General features: G+C 48.8%; 1 protein-coding gene across 4 annotated transcripts in view; it reads right to left on the bottom strand.

Moving 5' to 3' along the window:
* Window positions 1–20,008, bottom strand: part of SIDT1 (SID1 transmembrane family member 1) — a 91,058-nt gene that overhangs the window by 39,256 nt on the left and 31,794 nt on the right. For all 4 annotated transcript variants that reach the window (XM_030534608.1, XM_030534618.1, XM_030534627.1 and 1 more), the window contains exons 2-9: window positions 19,323–19,444; window positions 17,761–17,931; window positions 11,378–11,423; window positions 5,592–5,693; window positions 3,996–4,079; window positions 2,262–2,355; window positions 2,089–2,160; window positions 1,562–1,655 (exon numbers count right to left, since the gene is read on the bottom strand). In XM_030534608.1, the coding sequence (XP_030390468.1) occupies window positions 1,562–1,655; window positions 2,089–2,160; window positions 2,262–2,355; window positions 3,996–4,079; window positions 5,592–5,693; window positions 11,378–11,423; window positions 17,761–17,931; window positions 19,323–19,444 (785 nt within the window). The remainder of the gene's footprint in view (window positions 1–1,561; window positions 1,656–2,088; window positions 2,161–2,261; window positions 2,356–3,995; window positions 4,080–5,591; window positions 5,694–11,377; window positions 11,424–17,760; window positions 17,932–19,322; window positions 19,445–20,008) is intronic.

The following is a 20,008-nucleotide window of genomic DNA, read 5'->3' as shown; positions in this document are numbered from 1 at the left end:
CTGGGAAATGCAAACCCCAGCCTTCTGCTATCTAGATCTCCACTTCCAGCAATGCCTAACAGACAGATCCAATCTAGAAAAGGGTTCACTTTTCTCTGATGCGTCAGCTACTGGCCACAGTCAGACCAGTGATGCGATTTAATATGGCACACTCTACCCTCCTGTCCTTTTTACTGGGAAAACCCACCTATCTGCTTTCCACAGCCCAGCTTCCCACACTCTGGAATCCACATGGCTTGCAAGGGATCTGAATCAGTGTAGTACACAGGAGGTAGGGTTCGTGGAAGTTACTGGACAGGATTCAGAGAGTTCATCCTGTTTTCTGGCAGTGGCCAGCACCAGGTACTTGAGAGTAAGGTTTAACCAACCCCCAATGCACCTGGCCAATTGTGCAATGCTTGGCATGGGGTGGGGAAGAAGATTCCTCCCTGCTGAGCCCTTATGTCCTGGAACAGAAGATACGCTTCACATGAGTCACTGCCTGAGCCTGCAGCTTCCGTAACTGCTGACACACTGGGGTTCCTTGTCCAGCACCACTTTACAATCACGCCACGTGCTGCTAGGGCAACTGGCACAAGGAGTCTCGCTGCTGGGAGCTCCTTCAGGGTAGTATCACCCCTCCTCCTGCCTCACTCGCCCCCAAGGGCTTCAACGATGAGAGTACACGCCAGCCACTCCAAGGAGACGTAGCCCACAGCTTCTGATCCCACTGCCCGCAAGCAGCAGAAAAAGGGGAGGAAAAAGCCACCATTGGGTTGGCTGAGAGAGGCTGCAGGAAGCTTCGGCCTTTCTCCAACAGCAACCTGCAGCAGGAGGAAGCATCTGCTACCATCTCAATGGCAGGCCTCTCCCCTCAGTGCAGGGCAGGAGCTCAGGGGAGTGGGGAATCAAGGCACTGCTGAGCTGTGAGCGGGGCTTGGCCTGGCAATTTAACAGGTTCCTTGCCTCTCTGGAGGCCTCTGCTCTGTCCTGGTTATGTCACGTTTCTTCTTTGCCCCATAAGGGAGTGCAGGCAGAGTAAGTACCAACGCACACACATGCCGCAGATACCTGGGGTCTCTCTAGTGCCCTGGCACTTTCCTTTCTCCCTGAGGGCTGGGGCACAGGGTGCCAAACACCCCCCATTTCTCCCTCACAGAAGAGCCCATTGGATGACCAGGAACCAGGGCCGGCTCCAGGCCCCAGCACGCCAAGCACGTGCTTGGAGAGGCACGCAGCGGGGGGCGCTCTGCCGCTCACCGGGAGGCAGCAGGCGGCTCCAGTGGACCTCCCGCAGGCGTGCCTGCGGAGGGTCCGCTGGTCCCGCAGCTCCGGTGGAGCATCCACAGGCATGCCTGCGGGAGGTCCACCGGAGCCGCGGGACCGGCGAGCGGCACAGCGCCCCCCCGCAGCGTGCTGCCGTGCTTGGGGTGGCGAAATGGCTAGAGCCGGCCCTGCAAGGAATGCCTTTGGCCTGCTGGGCTCAGATGCCTGGCTCACTGCGGGGCGAGGCATTTCAGCTGAGGAAGAAAAAGCCACAGGCGTAGCCTGAACGTAGTCACTGTCCATCTGCTTCACCCACCTGACGTAGTGCACAAAGGCGACGACCAGCGAGCCCAGGTAGAAGGAGAGGAAGCTCAGGAAGCTGAAGAGCATGGCTTGCACATAGTCAGACTCTGGGGAAGGAAGAACAGGAGGAGGGTCAGCTTACAGGAAAGCAGACCACTCACAGCGTCCCTGCCCTGCTTGCTACAGCGCCTCCTGCTGGTAGAGACTGCGACTGAAATAGCTGGTGGGGAGGGGTCTCCCACTGCCAGTGCCGCAGTCTGCATGGACTCCAGTCACTGTAAGCGCCACCATCCCGCTCCTAGCCAGCATTTCCTCCCTGCCGGAAAAGGCTGGTGCTGGAATAGTTAAGAACATTCCCTTAGCTGACACCCCTATACCAGTCCTTGCTATGCCTCCTGCTGGGACTGAATTAGTTGGGCGCTCCCACACACCGAGTGCCCCTGTACTAGTCCCTACCACACCTCCTGATAAGAGAAGCCGAGAGTGGAACACCTTGGAGCTGCCCAGCAATTCCTGACCATACCTCAGAGAGACATTAACCTTTAATAGAGGGTACAACGGTCACTTGAAGGCTCTTCGTTCGTTGTAGGTTCCAGGTGTGGTTGCCCTTTCCTGTAAGAAACAAGGTGCACTGGATCAGAAACATATTCTTTAACACTGCTGGGACTTGTTCGCCCCGTGGTGCAGTTTGCCAGTCCCCTAGATCATCTTACCCTTGATAGAGGAAGGCACAGAGCCCCCACAGGCATAGTCCTCTGGCTTTATGACAAACACAACAAAGAACTGCTCGCCTGGGAAGTCCTTCTTCTGCACAGAAACAAACAAGAGAAAGCCTTGTGAAAAGTGAGGGAGGACAGGGCTGCAGAGGAGGAGTCTCCTCTCCCATATCCCAGTTAAAGGACTCAATGTAGTTTGGAATTTGGAATGAAGGTGCAGATCCCTTTGGAAAACTTAGACATAGTCTGCAGACCTCTAATGATCCACAGACCACAGGTTGAAAACCACTGCACTAGAGCAAATCCCTAATAAAGACACACCCTGGTTTGAACCTCATTTTTCCCTGGACTGGGCAGGGGGTTGGGGTGTGAGAGGGGGTGTGGGCTCTGGGATGAGACCAGAAATTAGGGGTTCAGAGTGTGGGAATGGGCTTTGGGCTGGGGCTCTGGGGTGGGGCCAGAAATGAGAGGTTCAAAGTGTGTGGGGGGCTCCGGGCTGGGGTGCAGGGCAGGTGAGGGCTCCAGCTGGGGGTGTGGGCTCTGGTGTGGGGCTGGGGGTTCACAGTGCAGGAGTGGGTGTGGATTCTGGGAAGGAGTTTGGGCGCAGGAGGGGGCTCGGGGGTGGGACAGGGGGTTGTGGTTCAGGAGAAGGTGAGGGGTGTAGGCTCTGGGAAAGAGTTAGAGGGTGGGATGGGGTTTAAACTGGGGCAAGGGTTAGGACAGGAGGGGGCTCGGGGTCTGGGCTCAGGGCGGCAGTTACTTCAGGCAGCTCCTAGAAGTGGCTGGCATTTCTCTCCGGCTCCTGGGTGGAGGGGCAGACAGGCAGCTTTGCACACTTCCCCCATCCGCAGGCACTGCCTCCACAGCTCTCATTGGCAGCAGTTCCTGGCCAATGGAAGCTGTGGAGCTGGTACTCAGGGTGGGGGCAGCGTGCAGTGCCCCCATAGCCACCTTCTGCCTAGGAGCTGGAGGGAAATGCCAAGTACTTCAGGGAACCACATGGAGCCAGGGCAGGCAGGGAGCCTGCCTTAGCCCTACTGTGCTGCCAACTGGACTTCTCATGGCCCAGTCAGCGGGGCTGACCGGAGCCACCAGGATCCATTTTCGACCAGGCGTTCTGGTCAAAAACTGGATGCCTGGCAACCCTACTGTGAAGAAGGCCTAGCTGTAGTCAAAGTAGGAAGCAGCCCAGGGATCCAGCAGAGGGTCTGAACAAACAGATCTCCTCTGCTTCATACAGGGTCCCTGGGCTGGAACTCAGTGTAGAGGGCAGGTCTGGATTTCCCTACCAGCCCACAGAGTGTGACATGTGAAGACCCTGGAGCCAGTGGCTGGCAGGCTCAAAAGCCTGAAGTTGGGCTGAATTTCTGGTATGTGGCCTTTCTGCTGAGATTGCAAAAAGGGGACCTATTTTTATGGGTAAAGCAGCATGTGACTGGATCAAGCACACAAAATCTATTCTAGGGAGTCAGTCATTTCTTAGAGAAATAAGAAGGAAATCTAGACCTTGGGAGACTTACTTGTTTCTAAACCGGCTTTCCCACTGACCGGCTGTGTGGCTTGAGGCAAGTCTGAAACTGGCTCCTCATTTGTATTAAGATGTGGACCATGCTATCCAGAAGTGCAAGTACCTCTAATCTTGAGCACCAGTATCCCGCAGATGAAATGATTAAGCAGAGAGGAGGCACACAGAGTCACTGGAAATTAGCACTGACAAAATCAGCATCTCACCTGTACAGTAATGGCAGCTTGCTTTGTCATGGACTGGTAAACACCATTAAACTCCACATTGTGGTCCAGATCATACACAGGGCACTAAAACAGGAAGAAGTAATGTAAAAAAAAAAATTGAAAAATCCAACTGCATTTTCTGAGCCAGGAAGAGCACGAACTTGCTTTCCCCGATAGGTCTGGTGTGGAAAAACTCCCTTAAGCCTAATAAAAATAAACTTCTTTGGGCCTTTGAGTTGGCTTTGTCATCTTCCCCTCACCTCCCCACCAGGGCTTCATGAAGAGCACTGGAGGAGCCCTGCCTGGAGTCCAATAGGCAGCAACATCAGCAGCATTCAGGGGCTAGCGAAGCTGTGCTGAGAACACCAGCTACCGCCAGGGCTCAACTGGGTCTCTCTCAGCAAGGTCCCAGCTTCAAACAGAGCTGCAGCTTGTGGCACAGCCAGGTCATTTACTCTGAATCTCTCAGTTGAAAGCCTCAATAAAGCAGAGGGGAAAAGACATTTGTTATAGCAATCTCAGCTGCTCTACTATGAGTCTAGGTTTGGTCCTCATTTTCCTGTTATCCCCAACCTCCTCATGATAGACCCCATGGCTCCATGTTTCCCCTTTCTATACCTGCTATGTGGAGTGACAGTCACATGTTTGCCCCCATTGTCACCCTCTCAGTTGTATCATTTGAAAGGCCACTCATGAGCAAGGCTGCAGGCCAAGATTGTTGTTTCCACTTCATTGCCTCCTCCCAGCTATTAGAGGCGGCTCTCAGGGTTTCAAGGCTGCTTCCTTCACCTCTCCCTCTCCTATTCACTGCTCCCTCATTCTGAGTGTGCCTCTCCATCCTGCATAGCAGGGCAGGAAGGGAGAAGAAATAGGTGGCCAGTACTGCTGGTTCCTGCCTCTGAGCAACAGCAAATTCCACCTGCAGGAGGCAGTCATGGGAAAGGATCAGAGGGTATGAACAAGAATTCAGGAAAAAGACTGAGTGTGGAGATTGGGCCAGAGGAAAAAGGGAGGAGAAAGGGTCAGGTAATAGAGGGGGGGGAACAGTGAACAGAGAAGACTGGGAGAGGGAGAGGGATGAAGAAAGAGAATGAGGGGAAAGAAGACACTGCAGGGACAAATAGGGGTATCCCGCGACTTATTCACAAGTCTGAGAGCCAGAATTTCTGTTATCGCCTCCCAGTTCTGCCACTCGCTGTGTGACTATAGAAAGGTCATGTCATCTCTCTGTGCCTCCATTTACCCATCTGTAAAATGGAGAGAGAATGGTACTGTCCCACCTTCCAGGCAAGGAAAAGCACCTTCAGACCTTGGGATGGGAGCATTATCATTAACTTGCTCACTACCCTCACTAACACTGGCAAAAATATCACCTGAGGAGGTACTTAGAATTCAACAGCTAGGCCTTTCCGAATTCATTCCACAGGCCCCTTGCCTCCCTTCAAGCTCCTCCTATATTGTTACTCTGCACTACTGCCCCCTGAGGCTTCATATATTTACTGGGTTGAAATACATCACACATGGTGATGGAGGCAGGATACCAATGCCCAGAGCCTACCCTCTAGATCATCTGCCATTGCCCCTCTCTAGACTTACCACAATATCCTGGACGGAGACAACAGAACAGGGATAGACAGTTTCAGATACCACCTTGATGATGACGGAATCCACATCTGGAGGGAACTTGTACAGAAAATACTGCAGAAAAAACAGGATCAGTGCTCCCTTCGTGCATTACAGTTCAGGAGCCCCTCTGCCACTGGCTCCATAACATCCCCAAGAGAACAGAACAGGCCCCTATATCTAGGCTGAGATGTCAGACATGGAAGGCTTCTGCAGTCCAACTAGTCATTTGGAGTTCAAGTGTTTTGAAAGGCCTTTATATTCCTCACAATGGCTGGCCAAAGATACAGACTGCACCAGCCCCTCTATGCACAGAGTTTAACCCCAGATACCTCCCTGGCACCAGAGCTGCTGCATAACTCCTCCTCATCATAATAGTCCAACAGGTAATGTTTTAAAAGGTGGGATTTTACAGTAAAGTGTTTTAATTTGCAACAGTTGCCTCTAGCAGTTTCTATACTATTTATAATGCCATTATATGGGGGAGGGGAGAGAGACGGAAGCCTGTAGGCTATAATTGTGATTGCCTAGCATTTTCCTCTGTTTATGACTTAGCCAAAAAAAATTTCAGTGATTGCTACTTTCCTCGGAATGATCTTTTAAGTTTCAGTGAGATTGGTTTCGCCATTTCTGAGAATGATATTAGGGTAGTTTTGCCAATGTTAACCATTTTTCCCATTTCTTTGAAGAACTGTAGTGCCTCCGTGCTTTGGAGCTGGGATTTAAAATTTGGCTAACGGATAGCCCTGGAATCACAGAAATATCTTTTTCTATCCTCATGAAAAGTCATCCAGATTTGGCCAGAGGATAAGCCTGTGAAAATTGCCATTTGCACAGGCTAAGTGCAGAAGGTGTTAGAAACCGGCTACTAAAATCTCCAAACATTCCAGCTGCACTGAGCATGCTTCCAGCTTTGCATTGCTCCCTGCACGACTCCAGGCAGTACACAGGCAAAGCATCAACTGCAAGACACCCTTTGGTTTTGGTCAGGCTGGCCTGTGATCCAGTGGACCATAAATTCTAATCTCAGCTCTTTCACTGATTTGAGTTAATAATTAAGTTCATTTCACAGCCCTTGTATATGAGCAAGACCTCATTCTCCTTTCTTTGGAGGCAGGCAAGAATCATTTCCCTCACAAAGCAGTTTTCCTGCTTCCAATTTTGAGCTCAAAGCAGAACCAAACCAGAATTTTTCCAAGTTTGCCAGTTTCTACTTCTATATCCATTTTACAGACATGAGGGGCTTACTGTGAAATGAAAATCTGTCTGTGTTACAGCTGTAAATCCTAGCAAACAACACTTGGAAAATCAGCTGAACCTGTTTCTTCAGATCTGTGCAGCATCCCTTCATTCCGGCCAAAAACCACAAGAATCTGCAGCTGCATGCCAACAGATCCTGAGAACCAGTTATACAGACACTCCACCTTTAACAGGGGTGGAAAACTTTATACTCCTCTGACCGTGAAAGGGGTGGAACGGCCCCCTGGGTAATTCCCCAAGTACAGAATTAACAAAGGACCAATGTAGGAAGTCTCACAGCACCCTCCTGAGCAGTTCCCAGCACAGGGCATGCTGAGGTGATTGAAGACAGCTCAAGGGAGTAACTGGAGTGATTTGTACTCCAGCTTTCCTAGCTGCAGAGTTGCTCATTGGTAGCTATGCAAAGCAGCCAGGCATGCTGTAATTTGCCACTGGGGCCACACCAGTTCCTGGAGCAGGCCAGAATTAGCAAAGTGCAAAGGTGTCTTTAAGCTTATCCTTGTACCCTCCTTCTGCTTGCACCCCACCTTTACTGTGCCTCTTAAGAGGGTACAGATCTGGTGTGAGGTGACTAGTGCGAGTGAAAATAAAGGATTTGTTCTAGCTACCTGTGCACCTAAATTTTAGGGCCTAGTCCTGAGATGTGCTGAGCGTCTGCAACTCTCACTGACGTGATTTGGAGTTGTGGGCTCTCGGGACCTAGCTGTGTTCCCATTTGTGCATTCAGCCTATCCTCCCAGTTTTAGCTAATTCAGGGTAAGCAAAAAACAAGCCATTAAACAAAGGACTTAAAATACAACATTAAAAAATAAGAGTAGATAGTGGGCAATTCTATCAGTGTTCATGTCAATTCAGTTCTGACTGGGTTCATTTTGTAGTTGCTCACAATGTGGCTGACTGCTGCTGCATTTGATCTAAATAAAACACCTTTAAACAGCTCTTTTCCTCTGGTTGTACAAAAGAACAATGGACTTTACAACCAAGAAAAACAAATAGTGAAAACATTTAAAGGGGAAAAAATTAATGGGGATGTAACTGAAGTGTTTCTTAACATAAAATAGGAAACTTATTTGCTCTAGTTGCCCTGTATTTTCCACTGCATGCATCTGATAAAGTGAGTTCTAGCCCACGAAAGCTTATGCTCAAATAAATTTGTTAATCTCTAAAGTGCCACAAGTACTCCTTGTTCAAAGAGATTAGTTATGGCTCATCATACTCACACCACTCAGATACTCAGTTCTTTGAAACAATTAAAACAGTAACTTTTGCCTTATCTGTACACCTTATTTGCATAATAAAACACCACTCTCACTGGCAATTTTATTAAATTCCTTTCTCAGCACTTGGGAAATGGGCAGGAATTGAGCATTAAGGTCACTGAACACTTTTTGTTATTTCCTTTTCTTGTTTGGGGTTATTCTTGCATTGCTCTAGATCAGAGGTGGGCAAACTTTTTGACCTGAGGGCTGCATCAGGTTTTGTAAATTGTCTGGCGGGCCGGTTAAAGGAGGTGGTCATAGCCCGACCCCACCTACTATCTGCCCCCTTGAATCCTGACCCATCCAGCACCCCCCAGTTCTCTGCCCCATCCACGCACCCCCAATCTCTGTCCCCTGACTGCCCCTTCACCCCCATCCAACCCCTCCTCTCATTCCTGAAGGCACCCCCGGGACCCCTGCCCCATCTAACCACTCCTTCTCCCTGTCCCCTGACTGCTCCCAGAACTCCTGCCCCTGATTGCCCCCTACTGCCCCATCCAACACTCCCCTTCATGACTGCCCCCCAGGATCCCTGCCCCCATTCAACCCCATTTCCCCTCCAACCACCATCCACACCCCTGTCCCCTGACCACCACCCCAAACTCTCCTGCCCTCTATCCAACCCCCCCAGCCCCCTTACAGTGCTGCCTGGAGCACCGGTGGTTGGCCCGGCTGCAACTGGGCCACGCTGCTGCCATCGCCACCACCACACAGCACAGAGCACCGGGTCAGGCTGGGCTCTGCAGCTGTGCTGCCCTAGGAGCTCACAGCCCTACCACCCAAAGCATTGCACCAGCGGCGGAGTGAGCGAGCTGAGGCTGCAGAGGAGGGGGAATAGCAGGAGAGGGCCTGGGGGTAGCCTTCCGGGCCAGGAGCTCAGGGACCCGGCAGGACAGTCCCATGGGCCAGATGAGGCCCGCAGGCCATAGTTTGCCCACCCCTGCACTAGATTGTAAGAAGAGTCTAGAGCAATTCATTCAATGCTTGCTTGATCTGATTTATAAAAATGGTGGTGTACTAATTAAAAGGCACCCATCTTGTGTTGTATAAGAACATAAAAATGGCCATACTGGTTCAGACCAATGGTGTATCTAGCCCAGTATCCTGTTTTCTGACCAGAGCCGTCCCTAGGGGACAGTGAATCGGGATAACCACTCTGGGCCCCGCTCTTTGGAGGCCTTGCGGGCCGGCGCAATTGGCCGGCATTGGGCAGCAGGTGAACCCCTGGCTGAGGGAGGCTACCCCCTGCCTTGCCCTGCTTACCCGAGGGAGAGTGTGCGCCCTGGAGCACTAGGAGGGAAAGTGTGTGGCAGTGCTGCCGCTGCTGCCTCTCCATCCCCGGGAGTGCTGGGAGGGAGAGCACGGGGTGCTGCTGCAGCCTCCCCAGCCCCAGGAAGGCAGGTGGCGTGGCCCAAGCCCTCTGGAGCCCAGCAGCTCCACTGAAGAGGGGCCTTGGGAAGGTGGAGGGGGGGCAAACCTGGCTATTTGGGGAGGCACTGCCTCCCCCAGGCTTCCCTACCTGCCCCCAGTGCCAAGGTGTGGGTGGATTTATGTAGTGGTAGTATAATATTTTCTGTCTTATTATCTCTCTTTCTTAACAGCTCCTAACATTGTTAGCTTTATGGACTGCCACAGCATATTGAACAGATGTTTTTGGAGAACTATTCACAATGACTGCAAGATCTTTCTTGAGTGGTAACAGCTAATTTAGACCCCATCATTTTGTATGTATAGCTGGGATTATGTTTAAATATTTTGCATTTATCAACATTGAATTTCATCTGCCATTTGTTGCTTGGTCACTCAATATTGTGAGATCCCTTTGTAACTCTTCACAATCTGGAAGACTGAACAATCTTGAGTACTTTTATATTGCCTCCAAACTTTGCTACCTTACTATTTGCCCCTTTTCCAGATAATTTATGAATATGTCAAATAGCTCTGGTCCCAGTACAGATCCTTGAGGAACCTCACTATTTACCTCTCTCCACTGTGAAGACTGACCATTTATTCCTACCCTTTGTTTCCTATCTTTCAACCAGTTACTGAGCCATGAGAAGACTTTTCCTCTTATCCTATGACTGCTTACTTTGCTTAAGAGCCTTTGATGAGGCACCTTGTCAAAGGCTTTCTGAAAGTCCAAGAACACTATATCCACTGGATCTCCCTTGTCCACATGTTTGTTGGCCCACTCAAAGAATTTGAATAGATTGGTGAGGCATGATTTCCCTTTACAAAAGCTGTGTTGACTCTTCCCCAACAAACTGTGTTCACCTAGGAGTCTGATAATTCTGTTCTTTACTATAATTTCAGCCAGTTTGCTTGGTACTGGAGTTAGACTAACTGCCTGTAATTGCCATATTTGCCTCTGGTCCTTTTTTAAAAATCAGGATCACATTAGCTATCTGTGAATCATCTGGTACAGAAGCTGATTTAAGCGACAGGGTACATACTCCAGTTAGTAGTTCTAAAATGTCATATCAGCATTCCTTCAGAACTCTTGGGTGAACACCAACTTGTCCTGGTGACTAATTACTGTTTAAATTTATCAGTGTGTTCCAATCTACTGACACTTCAATCTGGTACAGTTCCTCAGATTTATCAACTAGAAAGAATGGCTCCTCTCTAGTAAAGACCGCAGAGCAGAGATGATGGTGGGGAGGGGTAAAATTGATTGCTAGGCAGGGCTGTGGGCAGATAGACACTCCTCCCCTCACCACCACTTTTTTTTTCAGACCACTAAAGCGCTGGTAGCAGTTTTAAGTCTGCATCCTTTGCCGCTTTGTCTGCACTAGAGAACTGCATCTCAGCGAACTGTAGTAGAGTGACTGAACCAATGTAAGTTGCAACAGTGCAGAAGTCCACACTGGACACTCTGTTCCAGCAGCACACAGCACCACGACTCCACACCCAGTGCAGGTTGCTGGGCCTGTGGAATGTTGCATTCATCCCACAGCAAGGTATGATGTCTGTTTGCACCAGTTCACATCTCTGGTTTGTTCAGTTGGTTGAGCTGAATGTCTCGTGTGAGGGTCAGAACATGCTCCAGGAGGGGCAGAGACTATGCAGTGCTACCCCTTCACTCTACCCATGCAGATGCCACAGCAATGGACTAGACTGCCTCCTGAGATGGAAATGGATTTGATCCTATAGCTCTTTGCCATCTATAACTGCTAGGATCATATTGGAATCCATTTGTATGTGAAAAGACACATGCAGCTGATGTCACATAAGGCTTACCTGAGGCTGAGAAGGGCTGGCAGTGAAGTTAAAGGCTTTGTCTGTCCTAAGAAAGAAAGATCAGTAAGATGAAGACTTTCTAAAGCTCACAGCATAAATGCTTGAACACACACACACACACACACACACACACACACACACACACACACACACACACACACACACACACACACACACCCCGTCTTCAGAGAATTGCTCTTCAAAGCTGCATTCATGAAGCACAGGGAGATATTAAGGCTGTGAGCTAAGTGTTTCTGGGGGACTTACACTTCTATGTTTGTAGGAAGAGCTCTTTTCAAACTAGTCCTACGTGCTTTAAGCACTGGGAGAGAGAGTCAGGCCCTTTGTGCCGGAACAGGGTAGTAGCACAGAGCTGATCTGAAACTGGAATTTCTGTTCCGAGGGAAAGTCCAATATTTCAAAAATAAATAAATAAATCATCAAATCAGAATAAAGAGCTGAAATTTCACATAGTTCCTGCAAAATGAACTGTTCAATCTAAAAAAATTAAAAATCTATATTTCTTTCATACTTTATTTTAAATTATTTATTTTATATTGTACTATGATTTTTAAAATACATTTAGAAACAGATTGTTTGAAATGGAAAAATCAAAGTGTTCCATTCCAAGAAAGTTAGCTCTTATTAACATGCTTTGATTTAAGGTGACCAGATGTCCTGATTTTATAGGGACAATCCCAATATTTGGGGCTTAGTGTTATATAGGGGCCTATTACCCTCCACCCCCCGTCCCAATTTTTCATACTTGCTGTCTGGTCACCCTACTTTGATTCAAATTTCCCCTACCACCACCAAAAAAAAGGTTGTTTAAAACACATTCCGGCTGAATATTTTGAATGTGACAAACTGGCATTGTCCAATGGAAAAAGCAATGCCAAAAACATTTCAACCAGCTTTAGTGGTGCATGGAAAAAGTGATCAGCAGGATGGGGAGCAGAGGGGATCTCAGTGCTGCTTGATCATGAGATGCTGCTGCGTAGCTATGGTGTTGGTCCTGCCCAGTTCCAGAATAAGGCCCTAGAGGAGTTTGCTGCACTAACTGCCTCATAGAATCACAGAATATCTGGGTTGGAAGGGACCTCAGGAGGTCATCTAGTCCAACCCCTTCCTCAAAGCAGGACCAATCCCCAACTAAATCATCCCAGCCAGGGCTCTGTCAAGCCTGACCTTAAAAATCTCTAAGGAAGGAGATTCTACCACCTCCCTAGGTAACCCATTCCAGTGCCACCCTCCTAGTGAAATAGTGTTTCCTAATATCCAACCTAAACCTCCCCCGCTTCAATATGAGGCCATTGCTTCCTATTCTGTCATCTACCACTGCTGAGAACAGCCTAGCTCCATCCTCTTTGGAACACCCCTTGAGGTAGTTGAAGACTACCCCTCACTCTTATCTTCTGCAGACTAAATAACCCCAGTTCCCTCATATTGGCATGGGGAGGATCACACTTAAGAACATGGTGTGAGGTGAGGTGATGAGTTATCCCTGAACTAAAGCCTGATTAAGCCACATGCAGTGATGAGTCATTCTATTGTAGGGCTCAGCCAATCTACAAACCAGGAGCTGGTTTACCTCTCAGAGCAGGTATAGAAGCCTCACAGGAGAAGCAGCACCTCAGTTTTCCCAACATCATTTCGTGGCTAGAAGTCTTCCCTGCCTGATAGTGATGATAGACTCCACAGGCCTTAGCCTGCTTTGACTCCAGCCTTGTTCCCAGCCCTGCTCCGTTCCTGCTCCTGCTTTGTTTCAAACTTACTCTTGACTCCTGAGTCCAGCTCAGACCTCTGGCTACAGTTCTTGGCCCAGCAGCCACTGCACTGACCACTAGACAGGACTTCCACTGCTCCAACCACTAGGCATGGCCCTCTATATATTGGTGTCTAACAGTTTGAGCAGCCTGACCTGTCAGGCCCAGTGGCGGCCAAGATGGATTGTTTATGCCTGCAGGTGTCTCCAACAGTCAAAATGAAATCTCCAGGCATGCCCTCCACAACCAAGTGGCCAGCTACAATGGGAAAATGCTTTCTTGCACTCACAGATTCCAATGGTGCCATGTCCCTCCACACTATAAGCTGTGACAGCTTAAGGTCTAGGCTCTAAGATCCTTCTACCAAAGAGATTTGGTGGGAACCATTAGAAGTTTTGGGGGTTTCTCAATCAATGTCACTGCTGTTCCCGTTGTGCCCAAATATGTACCCAAATAACTAAAGTAAGATAGGGCTCATCATCATCTTACTGGCAGGCAAAGCACTGGATTAGGCATTATCACTCCTGGAGCTGAGAGACCTGATTCTCCACAACTTTGATGAATTTGTTAGTGATTTTTTTATGTATGTTTAGTGACCCAAACCATGCCTGCTCCACTGAAGTTGCCCTGCAGTTACTCAAACAAGGTCCCTGACCCATCATAGCTTAACCCAGCTATTTCTGACACCAAAGTCCTTTCTATGCCAATAATAGCTTTCACCACTGATTCCATCCATCCGTACCACTAATCTCCCATGGCCCTGCGACTTCTTATTTAGTTCAACATCTCCACTGCATCTGAGCGGAATTAAAATCACACAAACTCTGCCAAGGAGGACTACAAATGATATGTCAAAATCCGTTGACAGGACCCTCCCATGGTGGTTGGAGACAAGGTATGGCTCTCAGCTCAACACTTGGATACCTCCCAACCCTCAACGTAACTAGACCACCATTATCTTGGCCCATTCCAGACCATTCAACAGATCAGGATGGTGGCCTTCAAGCTCCATTTACCCCATACTATGAAGATACAGCTGGTATGTTTGCTTATTGAATAAATATGTGGATAACTCCTTTCCCAGATGCAAAACACAACCTCCACCCCTCCTGTCACAGTTCAGGGGAAGGAAGAATACTAGATGGAACAGATCCTGGATTTTAAGCTCCAAGGATAAAGCATGTACCTCATGGACTGGAAACAGTATGGCTCAGCTGACCATTTGTGGGAACTGGCTAGTAACATGCATGCACCCAACCTGTTTCAGGAGTTCTATTGATTGTCCCCAGAAAAGCTGGGCCCAAGGATGTTGGGGAAGCATCCTGGATGGGGAGGTGATGTGAAGAGTTAGAGCCTAATTAAGCCACATGTAGTGATAAGTCATTTCTGTGATAGGCTCCAGCCAATTTACAAGCCAGGAGCTGGTCTGGTGGCTCTCAGGGTGGGGTCCATAAGTCTCACAGGAGAAACAGCATCAACATCAGGTCATAGCTTGATCTCTCCCCTGCCTGATAATGGCGATAAACTTCACAGGCCTTAGCCTGCTCCAGCCCTGCTCTTACTCCAACCCCGTTCCTAGCCCAGCTCCTCCTTTGTTCCAAACCTGCTCTTGACTCTTGCTTCGACCTCTGGATCCAGTTCCTGGCCCGGCTGCCACAGCACCGACCACTAGGTTGACCTTCTACATCTCAATTTCTAATATTTGGCAGCTTAGTTGGAGAATAGCAACAGCAAAAGTTTTTAGATGTTGGCGACTGTGCAACAAGTATTTCTGCGAGTTGTTCAGCACTTGGGTTAGAAATACTGTGGGACTAGCCTCCTTAACGTGTGCATTGTTTAAGCACACAGGAAGGACACTGTTTGGTTCTAGAACTGATTTCATTTTCTCCTGCTCATTCAGAATCCCAGCCTAACACAAGGCAACATGCAGTGTTAATCAAAAGGCTAAGAACTCATTTCCATTCAGTCTAAGAGCAAGCGTGAGTGCACGCACATGGGCATGGTAGATATGCACTTTGCTAGTATTGCGTTTTAGTCCAGAAATTAAAGGGTTAATTATCTCACTGTGTATGCAGATGGACTAACATGCAGTTCAAGTGAGCTACTGTAGTCCCTTTAAAAAAGTATCTGGGGAGAGGAGAAGGTGGCACAACGTTGGTGCTAATGTTCTGGATGGCATTATCTGTATTTAAGTTTAGCTGCTCCATATCCAAAGTACTGTTCTGTATCATAGTTTTAGTCTAGATCAATCTTTGGAAAATTTAATAAAGTTAACAATTCCGTTGAGTAATCAAAGTGGATTTGAGCAAAGCTTTGGAATTCTGTAGATTCTGCCCTGGCAAAGGATATATTCAATTATCTAGATCATCTCTCCTGTTTCAAACTGTGATCTGTTTATTCTGCAGAATTTGGGAATCAGAGGCCACAGGAACCCAATTGTTCACAGCTTTTTCATGGAAAATAGGGGAACGGGTTTATCCTGGGTTATTTTGTGTGAACAATATCACTGACTTTTCTCAGAACCTGTCCACTTAAATGGCAGAGTAAAATTTAGGAGTGGGGATGTAAGCATTTGAGAGGAAATAAACATTTTGAAGAGCAACTTAGAGAGTTAAGAGAAATGTAAATTTTCCTTTCTCTTCATTGGTACTGAAGTATTTTATATTCCCTGGTCTACAGACTGAGAAACGAAGACACACACAGGGGTTGTGACGAGCACACAGTAAGTCAGTGGCAGAGCCAGATGAGAGCTCAGGATTGCCCGACTCCCCACTATGTGCCCACCTCCAGGCTATGCTGGCCCCCATTATTCGCAGTCAGCCAAGTTCCCAGCTCTTTGTCCTGTGGCCACAGCACAGTGGGATGACAGACAAGCTGGATGCAGCGTTTGGAGCCGCAGAGGTTCAGGCTGTGAGTGAGATGACAGAAGAACTTGTACTCCTGGGAGGAGCTCCCTCTCACCACCACACAGATGCTGCTTGGCTTAGCTAGCCCACAGCCAGTCTCATCTTGGCCATGCAACCAGGGCCCGACTTGGCCCTAGCTCTGCCCCCATCCTTTTCCCCAGGGTATTGCAGAGCACATTTCCAGACACAAAAGGATCCATCTCATGCACCCAACTTTGAAGCTTCCCCCGAGCTGACCTGGGGATCCCCCATGCCACAAAAGAGTAACAAAGGGGAGCCCGCCACATCTTCTGTTAATGACCCCTCCCCCAATCAACAGTCCCAGAAGGTTCCCCACATTTGGCCTTGCATCCCGCTCCCCCTGCATCAGCCCATCTGAGAGCGTCTCCGACAGCAGCAGTGCTGAAAATAATCCTAGCCTAAATTGTCCCCTCCTCTGCAGACATTCGCATGCAGGAGCCAAGAAACTGACACAGCTTACCTTCGTGGGAGTGGGGACTTCCCCCTAACCCCAACCTGGGTGCTCTAGCTGAGCAGTCTGCCAATCAGCACCTACTGCCCAATGACAAACTCCAAGCTCAATTTAAACTAAAGAAAAAAATAGTGCAGAAGGTCACTGAGTCAGACAGAGGATGGATTTCGGTAAAGGTCAGGAGAATGTTATGCTCAGGTTTCAAGAGAAGTAATCAGAGCTCATGCTTCAGGGCCCCATGTCATCAGTGGAGCAGTCAGGAAGGAATCCCCTACCCACACAACAGTGCATAGCTATTGAGGTGAATTATGGGCAGCTTTCACCTTACTCTGAATCAGGTGTTGGCCACTGCTGGGAATTGAATATTGGTCAAATGGACCCCTAGTCTTCTCTGGTGTGGCACCTCCATTGAGAAGAGATGTGTGCATCCTGTGCTGTATCAGGCAGGTAAGGAGTCAATTCCCTTCAAAGAGAGCCTGACAGAAGGCATGCCCTGCCATGGGGCTCTAGCTGAGTCCACTTGCTGGAAAGAAGAGTTCCACCTAATCTCATCAGGCCAGGTATTTAAGCAGGAAGACAGAGAAACTTGAGGGCTCCTAGAAGGAAGGAGGAAGTGACCTGTCCCTTTCCTTCTAGTCCAAAGATGCAACAGAACAGGGCAGCTCCATGCTGCAGCCCTAGGCCTGACCAGTGGGCCTGAAGTCACTGGGAGGCTGACTTCCTCCCACCTGAGGAATGGGTTTCTCCTTACCTTGAAAGCCAGGGGACCACCTTCAGACCAAACCCGTCCAGGAGGCACAGTCTTTCATAAAAGTGAAGATGGTGGTTCATTCCTGTAGCCCAGGGAGACAGAGCCCTAAGGCATGATGATCCTGAGGAATGACCTGAGTGACCTCACCAGATAAATGGTCTCAGCGGAGAGTCTCTGGTCCCTTGCAGCTGGAAGTGAGCCTACCTGGGGAACCACACTCAGGAAAGCTTTGGTCTAAAACAGCAAGAGCGGGGAGGCTAGTGCCTTAGATTTTTTCCCCGTTCAGTGCCCAAATGAAGCTGCCAGGGCCACCCATAAAAAAAAAGTTTCTTATCTCATTTGTTCTCTTAGGATGTGAAAAGAGCGTAACTGAAGGCACTATCCTTGTATCTACTTAGATGTGAGTGGGAGCAGTTTCCACCCTGTATGAGCGCGCACACACACACACACGACAATCCCACTTGCACATGTTCACAAATCCTGCTTACGTGAGTTGGAAGTTCTTGAGCCTCGTGACCAGCAGCTCATACTCAATATCAAACAGTGCCATGGAAGCCACGTCTACAAATATGATCTGCTCAGAGGGTCCCATCTCAGGCGTGGGTTCCGAAGGGCAGAGTGTACGGCTTACTTCCTGGTAGTTGTAGGTCCTCTGGTAACTACAGTAGCCAAAAAAGGGAAAAAAGCCAACAGCCACCAAATAAAATAGAACAGAAAAATGCCCTCCTTCTATTCTAGCAGAGTTATTTAGACAGACCTGGGATGACCAGAAGTGGCTTCAAAACCTCAGGCTGTGCAAGGCCATTTCCCTGGAACTCTGCTGCAGTGCGAGTCTGCCTCAGCAAGGAGAATTGAATGGGGATTAGCATTTGGAAGCTTAACCCCAGATTGCTATGAGTCAGTTATAATATAACATATGGAGATATACCTATCATAGAACTGGAAGGGACCTCAAAAGCTCATTAAGTCAAGTCTAGTCCCTTGCCTTCACTAGCAGGACCAAGTACTGATTTTGCCCCAGATCCCTAAATGGCCCCCTCAAGGACTGAACTCACAACCCTGGGTTTAGCAGGCCCATGCTCAAACCACTGAGCTATCCCTCCCCCTCTGGAAACTAGCTTGGTGGTGGAGGCACACATGCCTATCCATTGTGTGCTGCAGCAGCATGTGGTCAAGGTATGCTGGCGGTCACTGGTTAGGAACAATTACAGTTCCTGAGTTGTGCAAGTGCTAGTGATGGGATGCATGTACCAGTTATAGGCCCCTCCTCTCACAGTTTATCAACTAGATGCTCTGCAGGACTTGATGGATCACAGAGGCAGGTTCACTGACCGTTGTTGGGAAAAAGCCACACTGAGGGATTATTCAGAAATTCACCTCTTTTTGCAAAATGCAATACAGAAATGTTCCCTCCTGCAACTGTAGTGACTTATTCTTCGTGTCCCAGCCTACCTACCATCTGCTCTCCTGGCCCATGAAGCCAGATACAGTAAAATCTTGACAAGAGTCAAGAACTATTTAAGTACACCCCTCCAAGTAGCTGTAAAACAGGTGTGGTGTGTGTCTCTCACAGACTCAAATGCCTGAGGACGTAGCTTGATGCTTTTGAGAAGTGTCTCCCCTGTATTTTCTCAGCATGCTGTATTCTGCACAGCATTTGAGGAATGAGGGGGAGAAGAGCATGCTGGTGAATAAGAGGAAGTGCAGAGGCTATCTGCCAACTGTGAGTAGCCCATAGCATGGCCAGTTGGCAGTGCTGCCAACCACAGGAGAACCAGGAGCCAGGATGCACTGCACATACACTTTGAAAACAGGGCATTGCTAAATTGAATCAATCTGTTCAATTTCCCTTGCTAAAGGGAAACGTCAATCATTTTGACCAAGAGAAAATTCACAAGTTGGATGCCAGCAATTGTGAGACTATGGGAAACTTAAACAAGCCACCGCACCAAGTATTCCCAGACTTGCAGTATAATGGTGAGATTTAGCAACTGAGGAAGGAGGGACAATCCACTTGTTACAAACTGCAAAGAGAATCTATGCCACTTACAGGCCTCGAAAAATGAGAGGGACTTGCCATGACAGGACCCCCTTCTGCTGGCGAACTACAAACAGGATGGGATACTGCAGGTCCTCAGAGTCACTCTTCACATACACCCGCACTGCATCCACCTGTGGGAAGACAGACACAAAGGCAAGTGTTAGTGGAAACTACACAACATGCTGCCCCAGTCCCTTCAGTCCCTTGTTCTGTTACTCCCTGGCAGCACACAGGGGTTTAGCAGAAGATATGGCTTGCTGTTTCCTCACCGAGCGGCAGAGGGGAGCGTTTCTAGGGGATCCCGGCAGAGGTAGGTTTTCAGAAGGAAGAAGGTGTCAGCGTCACAAATTTTGATGGGGAGGTTTCCCCATACATAGGGGGTGGCATGGGAGAAGCACACGAGTGCTTGAGGGAGGAGTGACTAGTCAAGGCTGGTGTAATTGGCAAAGCAAAGGCAGGGCTGTCTCAGCAAGTTACATTCAGAGGTTGGCCTGGACAATAATGCTCCAGAAATAGCCAGCACCTCTTATGAGCCATCATCTCATCAATGAACAGTGCCTAGTCACTACTGCCCGTTTGGTACTTGGTGTAACACTTTCAAACTGGCCAGTCAGGTCTGCACCATCCTCAAACATCCCCCAGGGCCCTGAGTACAGTGCTAACCCCACTTCTGAGTGGGGGAGGGAGAAAGCAGG

The sequence above is a fragment of the Gopherus evgoodei genome, chromosome 1 (genome assembly GCF_007399415.2).
Source record: "Gopherus evgoodei ecotype Sinaloan lineage chromosome 1, rGopEvg1_v1.p, whole genome shotgun sequence".
In the NCBI taxonomy this organism is placed as follows: domain Eukaryota; kingdom Metazoa; phylum Chordata; order Testudines; family Testudinidae; genus Gopherus; species Gopherus evgoodei.
This window is presented reverse-complemented; position numbering and strand designations above follow the sequence as displayed.